At 41.0% G+C, this 11641-nt stretch overlaps 1 protein-coding gene across 1 annotated transcript; it reads left to right on the top strand.

Annotated features, from left to right (window-relative positions):
* Positions 1-7688: 7688 nt before the first annotated feature.
* Positions 7689-11286, top strand: LOC114318807 (protein SCARECROW). Its single transcript, XM_028265772.2, has 2 exons — positions 7689-9588; positions 10168-11286. Exons 1-2 carry the CDS (start codon positions 7832-7834, stop codon positions 10664-10666), a joined length of 2256 nt encoding a protein of 751 aa, XP_028121573.2. The 5' UTR covers positions 7689-7831; the 3' UTR covers positions 10667-11286.
* The last annotated feature ends 355 nt before the right edge of the window (positions 11287-11641 follow it).

Genomic DNA, 11641 nt, shown 5'->3' with positions numbered 1-11641 from the left:
TCTGGAAGAGGTGATGGAGCACGGAGAAAGTCTGTAACTTTACTCCGGCGGGGAGCAGAGTATCTGTAGGTTGGAGTGTAACCGAGCAGCTCGTTGCAATCTCGGTGGCGATGGCGGAGCACGGTCCGAATTGCCTCTACGTTGGGAAATTGATAGTTGGCTTGCAAGGCTTGGATGGCTGCGAAAAAAACAAGAAAACTGGTTAATTACAGAATAAAGGAGGTAGGCTGACTGAGCAAGTTTGAGCGGTTTACATGAGGAACCGAAGTTCTTGCTTATAAACCAGCCCGGTACCTCGGCTGTTTCGTAATTGCCCAACACCCAGAAAAAATCGTCGTCGTGCAAGTCTTTATCCGGGGTGCCGGTTACAATTTTCTCCTTGCCCGGTCTGATTTTCAAATAATAGGCTAGGTCGTCGCCGGTGTGACCCATCGTGTATTGCCTTAATATCTCGGCTAGACCTAAGTTGGTGCCTAGCCGGTTGTTCAATTCATGGACGCCGTTGATAATTCGGTAAGTGTTGGTGGACACTGGTGTGGGTGCCAGCCCGGTGCGGCGGAGGAACTCAGTGATAAGTGGGTTGAGTGGGAAGCGGAGGCCTCCTTCGACGATGGATAGCACGGTGAAGGGGCATTGTTCTGTTCTGCCCCAAGGCGTGGTCTCTTTTTCTGCAAGCTTAAGGTGGACGTCGGCCGGGATGCCGTACTCCTCCTTGAACGCAGCTAACGCAGCTGGAGTATCCACGAGGAAGCGAAATTTTCCCATTTACGACCGGCTAATTTAGCTCGGCTGTGGTTTGGCACTGTTAGGTGATTTGTGGCTGCTCGGTCTTTGGGAGCCTCAGGAATGGTCAGTGGTCCCCTTGGACTCTATAGGGAAAGGAGGGCAAGTGTAAGAGGGAGCGCGGTCGCGCAAAGCGAGCTTGACTTTAGCTCGGTCGTCTAGGGTGCCAAACCACCTCGGTCGTAAAGGCTAATCAAGGAGCTCGGCCGCCCAAGCAGACCAGATTTTAGCCCAGTTGAGCGGCCAAGACCTTTGTTATCCCGGTTCTTGCTATGGTTAAGTCTAACAGGTTATTTGCTTGGTCGGGATGGTTTTTTGGATCAAACAAAGACCTGGAGCCCGGTCCGCCCCAGTTCTTCGAAGTTCATCAGCGAAAATGAAGAACACCATGAACAGTGGGAAGTTTGGGACGATTTCTATGGCCTATGTCCTAAGAACTACGTTTTATTGCCCTATTGTGTGAAATATCAAGGAAAATAACAATAACAAGGGTTGGAGGGCTTACCAATATGGAGCAGTGGATGCTTCTTCTTCGAGCGCGAGTTCAGGAATGGCAGAGGAGAAGCAAGAGCTCTGGGTTGCTTGGAATGGTAGTGAGTCGGTAAGAGCTCAAGGAAGATGAGGAGGGGATGTTTATAGAGGAGACGAGACCGCCCAAATTCAAATTTTGGCAAGACGGCGGGTTGGCTGCTCGAGAACCAATGGCAGCCCGCCACGTGTCCCCATTTATGACGATGTCAGAACTGAAGAGACAGGTTGAAGAGTTGAGTCAACCGGGCTGCTTTTGGAGAAGAGGACGTCAACCGAGGAGTATAACGGGCAAGTTTGCAGACAGGAATGTCAACTAGCCCGGTTGCCATTTCGCATTCTGAGGACCGAGGAAGTGTTATCCCGGTTGAAATAAGTAATCCCAGTCACGCTTTTGCGGACGGAATTAAGGGGCAATTGAGAGGGAGATTTATGATCTGAGATTGGGCCGTGACGTTAGCCGAGCAGATTTGGGCCGAGGTATTGGGCTCCAAGATCAGGCCGTGATATTGCTCAGTAATGGCAAAGCCCATGTGGAACCGAGTTATCTGATCTCGGTTCCACGAAGGCTGGATAGGTGGAGGAACAGCCTAGATGAGGCTCCCCGGCTCACGCGTTGCAAGGTTGTAATGCACGCACCTTAACTCGGTAGGAAGGCCGGTGCTTGGAGCTTGGCCGAGAAGGTCTTTGGTTGACCGGCGTCACCAACCTCCAGCTCAGCTTCGCCGGAATACAGTTGAGCACGGCTGGAATTAAGCCCGGTAGTAGGAAACTACATCAACTGCACTTGGGCATGTTCGGTGTGGCCGTTGATAGCCGAGACAATGTTGCCCGGCTGCCGTGCTCCCAGCAGAGTAGGCTGGCAGTTGGGTTAGGTGATGTATAGCAAGATTTGTGCTGACAGATGGGATAACAGAGCCACGTGTCGAGAGACCAATAGGAGTAGATTTGGGGCGCATAAGGGTATATAAGCATGTCTGCGCCCCCCATACGTGGGACAGGAACACTTTGTAAGGAAATTCTTACACTCAAACAACTCCTCTCTCTCTCTCTATCCTAAGGTGTGTGTATTCTAACTTGATCGTCGGAGGGGTTTTCCGGCCACACACCGCCGGGTAGCTCACCGTTATTTGCTTACAGGTGATCGGACAGAAACGGAGCTTGGAAGAAAGGAGTACGGCCTTGCCGGAATATTTGCTCCCCGTACAGTATGTAACTTTGAACGGTTTAATGACCATATATGATAACTGTTTTGTTTCGTTGTGAACGTTTCGTTTGGAATTATATCAAGGGGTTAAGAATGTTTTGGAAATGTACTGCACTAAGTGTTAACTATGTAAAGTTCTCTGAAGGTTTGTATGGTAGTGTTTTGAATTGATAAGCTATGGATTTTATCTATTTAACAACTTTACATTGAGATTATTCACTGGACTCTAACTCACTGTTTTATAAATGTATGTAGGTGATCAAGCACAGGACAGGACTAGGTGGCGTCAACCTGAACCCTGTTTTGTCAAGCCAACTACCGTGCCTCACTGCAAGGTTCCAAATTGTCACATGCTAAGGCTTTTGGGTAGTGTTGAATTCACTATCACACCCCAAACCCGGGTATGATAGGCCGTGGCCCACAAGGCCTTAGCCCAAGGCACATGTAAGCCTAAACACGAATCCATAATCACATTGAACAACTAAACAAAAGTCCAGTAATAAATAACCAAACTCAATCCAGTGACATGCCACAAGTATAAACGGAAAAACCAACCGTAATCAATACCATCTAAATTTATGGGATATAAACATTCCACATATCAAAATAATCCTAAATGAATCTCAACAAGAATAAAAAGAAATATGCACAAACTTGACATAACAATCTAAAACAAAATAAATGAATGTCCTAGAAGTCCATGCAATTGAGTCCCCATTACGCCATGAGTCCACTCTAAGTCCTTCTAACACCTGAAAATGATAAACAACTAAATCAGCTGATAGCTCAGTGAGTAGCAACATGGATAGTAAATATAGTATTAAAAACATGGTTCAATTCCAAAATAAGATATATATATCATAGAAACTAGATTGGCATACAGTTTGGTAAAGACAATTTGTTTCAAAAAGAAGGTTTCACAGTGCAACAGTTAAAATACTCATGTCTCTCAAGAAAATGATAAATGACATTTTCCACTTAAAACAGATTACAACATGAACACCAATAATTTTCTGGGTACCAAGAATAACAAGTAACATGCCACACAGTTCTCAAGGCTATAAGCCCCGTTGGATCTAATACCAACTAAGAGTCATCCTTAGGGTGGCAATCTGGGCCTTTTCTCTAAGACGATTTGATTGAAGGTTACCTAGTCTAGCCTAGGTCTTTTCCTTACAATCGTTGAGCACTAGAGTCATCACGGCCCAACCCGGATCTGTTTCCTAGTGGCCAGAGTCACCACACATAGTGAAATAATTTCCCTGGACTAAAATATACATATGATCTCGATAATCAATACAATTCAGTTTCACAAAACATGGTAGCTCACCATTATAAATATGAGACCATAACAAATAGTTCACAGTATGCCAAATTTACACATGTTTCAGAAATAATTTAATTCCATCAATAATATAATAATTTATCAAAACAGTTTAGTCCTGAAACAACAATTTAGTTTTCCAATAGTTTAGGGTAGGTGAAAATTTATAAAAATATGTAGCATGCAACTACTCACCTGAAAACGGAATAATATAATCCTTGAATAGAGTATGAAAGTCCAACTAGTGTCCTGAGTTAAGTATAAAAACTACACGTCACTACTAATTTAAAAATATTAAAGAATAAGAACTAAGTAACCCCAAATTAAAGCGCACTAACACGGCTTAACCCAACTCACCGTTACTTTTAAATATTACCTAATCTCATGTTCTTCAAGGTCTAAAATTACCCAAGACATGGGTTCAAATAGAAACTTAATTAAAAGTAACTTTAAGATAAAACAGAATTTTAAACAAGTTTTTTCAATTTATTCGCTAACTTTGAAAATTACAAAACCTACTCCACGCTGTTCGAAAAATTCCAAGACCCTCTAGATATCAACTAATATATCCTAAGTTTCAAACCCAATTGGTTTCACTTGATTTTTTTATCAAAATAATTATCTACAATTAATTATATCTAAACAGGTTGTTTTCTGCAGCACTTTAAAGAAATTAATGGTTCTCTTAGTATACATGAGAAATCAATGCAAAGCCAAAAATGTACAAAACTAGACTCGTAACCGGTTCTAATGACAGTAATTTGATAATTTTCGGATCTATACCCAAAGAGAACGATGCTTCCGAACTTACTATTTTAAATCAGTTTTCTGGACAGATTTGAACGCATTAGTTTATATGGATTTTGACTCCCAAAAGATGTGAGAAAATTCAGATATGAAATTCTATGTGTAATTAATCTACTGTAAAAATTTCAGTTTAAAATTCATCCATTTGATATGGTTTCTTGATTTTTAAAGTTTGTGATTCTGTGCAGAATTTTTGCACTAAGAATTACACTCATTCTTTATACATGAATTTAACCCCTCAAATTTCTTAACAGTATATAGATATACACAAAATACATAAACCTATGACTTCTCCATCAATGAACTAAATAATGATATAATAAGGATAAAGAACAAAAATAAAAGAAGAAGAAAGTTAGAAACCTACCACACACCCAAAAGTCCTTCCTTGTTGGCAACCTTTTTTTTTCTTTTTTTTTTCTCTCAAATTCTCTCTCTCCCGTGGCGCTGCTACTGCTGCCCTACATTGTATTAGGCAACTTAGGGTTACATTATGTATCTAAACAAAAGGTCCTAAAATATTATCTTTTTGTTTTAATTCATTTACTCTCTCCATTAATTTAAATAAAATAAAACTATTACTAGATCAAAATATACTAACTAATTGGTCTCCTATTTTTGTTTATACATAAATCTTGCCTCTAAATTAAAGACTTTCACTATAAATTTATTTTAGGTTTTAAAATTAATTAAGAGGCCTTCTAAATATTTAATTTGCACTTTAGGATTCACCATCAAAATATTTGAGATTGTAAAATTATTATTATTTAATTATTTACTTTATTTTTATATTCTGGATCTCACATTCACCCATTTTGCAATTGTGATCTAATGTTATGAAGTCTTGGTATAAGTTCTTTTGTTTTGTTAAATTTTGTTAATGAGATTTAATTCCCGAGGTTATGTAAATGTTTTTGTTCATATGTTTTGTTTAAAGTTGTTTCATTCCATGTAAGTCCCCCAACTCATCGAACGGTTTTATTTTATTATTATTGGCTTCCGTCAACCCTTATTACTATTCACTGTTAAGCAGACCTTTAGTAATCCCTGATTACTGGTCGGTTACGACGCTAAACCTATAGATGCGGGTTTGAGTCGTGACATTTTCTGAATGAATGAATGATTGTATGAATGCATGTATGCTCAGAGGTATATATATTTTGTTTGCTAAGTAAAGTTCAATTCTCTTGGCAAATGATGCTTCGGAACTTCATTTCGGCGGAGAGAATGTTGAAGTGAATGTTTCTAACGTCCTTAGCATAACGATGTCGACTTGGCGACATCATTTCTACTCGGCAAAGAGTATGCATGTTCGGTGAGGGCATAATGGTGCTCATCCTGTCCATTGGTCTTTTTGTTCTTGATCGGCAGTGCCATTGCTAAATGGCATGATAGACCCTTTGATTGTTGTGCTCGGCAGATCGTGCTCTTGGTTAGCGGTGATGATTCTCTTGGCGTTGTCGCTTGCCGAAGCACTTGGTTAGCAACTCTACTTAGTTCTTTGGTTTGCCGATGCACCTCTTCGATAACTTGCTTGTATCTTGTCAAAATTTCATTGGCCGGGGAGTTGAGTGACTTTGCTTGCCGAAACATTTCTTCGGCAATTTGCCTTGATCTTCTGTGCTGTTGAAACCTCTTTTAGAGAGAGAATGTCAAGTCTAATAACATGTTTGCTATTCTCTTCATTGAACTCTTGCAGATGATTCCTACAGATGATGCTAATTGATGAGATCTAGAAAATCATCTCACATGGGTTGTAGAAATTTAACGAAGAGATAAGCTTTGCCCCTGTAGATCTGTAAAAATGAGCAAGTCGGTGCCATCCAATCGGGATTGTCGGCTAGAGACACTCTAATGATAAAGCTATCAACTTGAATAAAATAGAGAAGATGAAAAACAGATGAGAGTGAGTATACTTGTGTGGTGCAGAGATATGAGGTATACCTTCATTCCATACAATGCCTCCCTTTTATAAATAGAGGTGTGATATTTACTTGATGGAGCTCTTTATTTAAATTGGCCCATTATTAGTAAGGTATTATTTTTTGCGCCACTACAGTAACCTATAGGAAAATGTTAGAGGTCCAAAATTTTCTACCAAACAAATGACCAAATGTCTCACATGGGTGTGGGGTCCACAAAATTACGGACCCCACACCCATGTGAGACATTTGATCATTTATTTAGTAGAAAATTTGATATCCCTAACATTACCCGTAACCTATAATGCTGAGTTGACAGTCACTAGTGTCCAACCCAAGACAAATGAAATTGTGCCATCTTAAGTGGGGGTGAGGAGGGTGACAAAAGCATACCGGACAAAACCGTCGATGATCTTCATCTTATATTATTGGTGATTAAATGCTATTTAATTGCTAGGGGTACAAAAAGCACACTTACTAGTGTGATTGGTGTGGTGGCCTACTTTGTCAAAGTGGCTAGTGCTCTATTATTTTACACATTCCACAATGCAAATTACTGATTTTTTCTTCCTCTCCTTTGCATGATGGAGTGTTTAGATTAATTATAAGTGTTTCAATTAATTCTGTAATTCACGTAAAGTGTTCTTTTGTGTGAATCAAATAAATCTAAGACAAGAAGAAAATATACTTTTAGATCCTAAATTATACCTAGTATTAATCAATTATTTTAAAATTATTGTTGCCCAAATTATTGTTATTTTTATCAAAATAAAAGCCAATAAAGTATGACTTAAAGTTTGGCTTATGAAGTGAAATGCACTACATGACATACCCGTCATCTTTCATTTTATTCAGTATTTTTTTTGACAACCATTTGTCGATGTTCCATTTTTCATAGACATAACCAGCCATTCCTAAATCCTCTATACCTTTTTGGGATATTCTTTTAGTATTGGGGCACGACTTTTGATATTTAATTGATTATTTTATCCCAAGAAATGATATGATGGACTGTATTCTTTTAATTTTCTTTTAACCAACATGGCTTTTAAGGTAGAAAATCCAAAATTCAACCATTCCATAAAATGCGAGTAAATGTTTCCTCTGGAAGCAGCTTTACAATAAAATAAAAAATAAAAAATAAAAAACTTCTTGAAAAAATCTGCACTTCAAAACGCAGCCTGCCGCAATAAATTTGTCTTCACTAAAACATTTCTTGTGTGTTGGCTCAGAGCAATTGCCACTGTCACCACCGCCACCATGCTACCTTCTTCCGCCAATCACCCGAGCGTGACGTTGTCATCAGGAGGGTCTGGATTTTCCACCACAACCGGGTTGACCTACTACACCTACTTGGAATTGGAACCCCCACATTCACCTCCTCATCGTCAGCGACAATCTCAATCCCAGACTACCCCTTCCATATGTGTCTTCTCCGGCCTGCCCTTGTTCCCACCTGAAAATGAAACTGAAAAAGCTCAAAACACCAACTCTCCTCTGGATGCGCAGCAGCAGTTATCTGCTGCCGCAGTTGTTGTTGCACCCTTTAGTATTGCTGCTACTACTAGTAGTCCTCTTCCTCCTCCTCCTCCTCCTCCTCCTCCTCCTATTATTAGTACTAGTGCTACTAGTGCTTCCATGGAGATGGAGTACACCATGGCGACTGCATGGATCGATGACATCATAAAGAATCTAATCCACAGCACCACCAACCACCACCACCACCACCACAACCACCACGTCTCGATACCTCAGCTCATCCAGAACGTGAGAGAGATCATCCACCCTTGCAACCCTAACCTCGCTGCCCTCCTCGAGTATAGGCTCTGGTCTCTGTCAGATCTGCCTTTGACGGATCCAATTCCAATATTGCCCGATTACTCGGAGGGGGAGAGCATAAAGGAGGCAGCAGCGGAGAAGAATGCAGCAGGTAAAGTACATATACACCACCACCACCATCAAAACCAGCAAGGGCAGGTGCAGCAGGGTTCTTCCGGGTTTAAACTCTATATAGGCTCTGGCTGCGGCCTTGACAACTTGTCCTATCACCTTCCGGATACTGTCACTTCGCATGCCATGAATCAATACTTGAACATGGGGATAACACTACCAGCGACGATGACCTCCCCCAACACCATCTTCAGCTCAGGAAATGCTCAACAGACTCAACACCTTTGCTGCAATCCGATGACCAGCCCTTGTTCCATTGCACCACCACCACCGGTCATCTCCTCCTCATCGAGTCAAGTGGAGCAGTCAACTGCAATCGTCACCACCACCAGACTGAAGAAAAAGGAAGAAATACGACGTCAGCAGCAGCATAAGAGGGACGAAGAAGGTCTGCATCTCCTGACCTTACTTCTCAAGTGTGCGGATGCCGTAGCAGCAGATAACTTTGAGGAGGCGAATAAGATGCTGCTGGAGATCTCTGAAATGTCGACGCCGGTGGGGACGTCAGCGCAGAGGGTGGCCGCATACTTCTCAGAAGCCATGTCAGCAAGACTGGTGAACTCCTACTTGGGGATATACGAGACGCTAGTGCCACGTAACCAGACCCAGACCCAGACCCAGACCCAGCAGATGGTGTCGGCCTTCCAAGTGTTCAACGGGATCAGCCCCTTGGTTAAGTTCTCGCACTTCACTGCCAACCAGGCCATACAGGAAGCTTTGGAGAGGGAGGACAGGGTGCACATCATAGACCTCGACATCATGCAAGGAATGCAATGGCCGGGACTCTTCCATGTCCTGGCATCTCGTCCCGGGGGACCCCCTTTCGTTCGCCTCACTGGCTTGGGCACCTCCATGGACTCATTGGAGGCCACAGGCAAGCACTTGTCCGATTTCGCCCACAAACTGGGACTCCCTTTTGAGTTCTCTCCGGTTGCAGACAAAGTTGGCAACTTGGATCCGGAGAGGCTGAATGTGAGCAAGAGGGATGCCGTTGCTATCCACTGGTTGCAACACTCCCTCTACGATGTCACCGGCTCCGACACCAATGCCCTATGGCTTTTCCAGAGGTAATAATGCAATTACTTCCACGTTTTTTTTTTCTTTTTTCTTTACAACCCACAAAATGTTACTTATAACCACATTTCTTACCCTTTTTTTTTTTTTTTAGCATAGATGTGTGGGTTTCATAAATGTTGTATATAATCATATTTTTTTAATGTGAGCCCCATCTCTTTCTGTTTAAAAGTAAAAAATGATATAACAAATAAAATTGTGTTGTTGTGCTATAATCCAATGACTAAATATAAAGACATCAAATATTTAACCATGCTTTTGAATTTAAAATTATCATTTTAAAATAAATCTCTTTTAAAAAAATTATGTAAAGTTCGAATTTTACTACTAGTGAAGTCTTATACGCAGTCACAATATAATCAAATTTTGTCTTCAAATTATATGTTGTGTCATTTTGATTCCAACATATCAATATGTGTACCTATGTTCTACTATTGCTTATCGAGTTTGTTGATTTATAAGTTAGTCGTGTGTGCTGTTATCCTCCTCTGTTGTGGCCACTAATTAACATGCCTAATTGTGTGCGGGGGCGGGTGTAACATGATATTAAATCATCATGATGATAATATCAGATTGGCACCAAAAGTGGTGACAGTGGTAGAGCAGGACCTAAGGCATGCAGGGTCGTTTTTGGAAAGATTTGTGGAGGCTATACACTATTACTCAGCAATGTTCGACTCACTAGGGGCAAGTTACGGGGAGGAGAGCAAAGAGAGGCATGTGGTGGAGCAACAACTGCTATCAAGGGAGATTCGGAACATTCTGGCAGTTGGGGGACTACCCAGATCCAGGATCAATAGTGTGGATGACTGTAGCTGTTACTATTGGAGGGAGAAGCTTCAGCAGTGCGGCTTCAAGGGGATCTCACTAGCTGGAAAAGCAACAGCCCAAGCCACCCTCCTACTTGGAATGTTCCCTAATAATAATAATAACTCTTCTGCATCCAATGATGGAATTGGAGGAGGATACACCCTGGTTGAGGAAAACGGCACCCTCAAGCTTGGTTGGAAGGACCTCTGCTTGCTCACTGCATCTGCCTGGAGGTGGAGGACCACAATGCCCTTCCCTTAATTTCCACTTCACAACTTACACAAACACCATCTCCCATCAAATGTTGAGTAGCTCTAAACTGCTTCAACGCCCTTATTAATTAATGAGAAATGTTAGGGATCCTTACAATATGACCTTAAATTGAGATGTGGTTGAATTTTTAAATGAATGATGCGGAGTAGTCACATTATTGTGAATAATTTTAGGGGTCATATTTTCTCAAGCATTGGAAGCTTTTTGATGTTCGTATGCTGAAATTAACGGTTTTCCTTATTTATTTGGGACTTCTGCATGTGATTAAAGCCGTGGGTTCCAACCATGATTTGGGGCCTTTGGTTATCTTGCTTCAGTTGAATTTGAGAGGAAAGCTCATGTGCACAAAATGGGAAAGCTCATACAGCGTTAGCATATATATGTTGTCTCAATAAGTGAAAAGTAATGTCATATTGAGAGGAACTCACGTTTGAAGTGGGTCTCCTTGAATTTGGACCTTTGATTGCTATTTATGCTGATGTACTATCATCTGGGTAAATGGACTGTTTAGTCTAGTTATACCTTTTTTTTGTTACAGAGTCTAGTTATACCTTAAACGTGAGAGAAGTTATACCCTTAATAAAATAAGTCATGTTCTAGTTTCTAAAGTTTTATTATGGTAGACACATCAGTTAATAAAAAGTTTGTAAAATTTATTATTCTGTATAATATTTTTCTTTTCCTTTTTTCCACTTTTGCTAACTTTATGTGTTCTTAAACATACCCACGTTCGATGTTTTGTTGATAGTTGACAGTCACCCGGATGTATGCATATCCCGAATGCAATTTGTTGACATGCGGTAGTCACCTGGATCTATGCAAATGCAATGCATCACTCTGATTGCATGGACTCATCTTCATCTTCATGATTGGTTTATCGGGGGAAGCCTTTTGTGTTTGGAAACTATTTTTTCAATTTTTCTCAGCCTGGACTCCATGTTTGCATTGGTATTTTCTTATTAT

This window comes from Camellia sinensis, chromosome 3 (genome assembly GCF_055761805.1).
Source record: "Camellia sinensis isolate YWXY chromosome 3, ASM5576180v1, whole genome shotgun sequence".
Lineage (NCBI taxonomy): Eukaryota > Viridiplantae > Streptophyta > Magnoliopsida > Ericales > Theaceae > Camellia > Camellia sinensis.
Note: the sequence above shows the minus strand (reverse complement) of the source record. Positions and strands in the feature narration are given on the sequence as shown.

What these genes read in the sequence shown, in the direction of transcription:
- LOC114318807 (XM_028265772.2), top strand. Translation starts at nt 7,832, where the DNA reads ATGCTACCTTCTTCCGCCAATCACCCGAGCGTGACGTTGTCATCAGGA. An exon ending in GCCCTATGGCTTTTCCAGAG is followed by an intron (nt 9,589 to 10,167) that starts GTAATAATGCAA and finishes TGATAATATCAG; the next exon opens with ATTGGCACCAAAAGTGGTGA.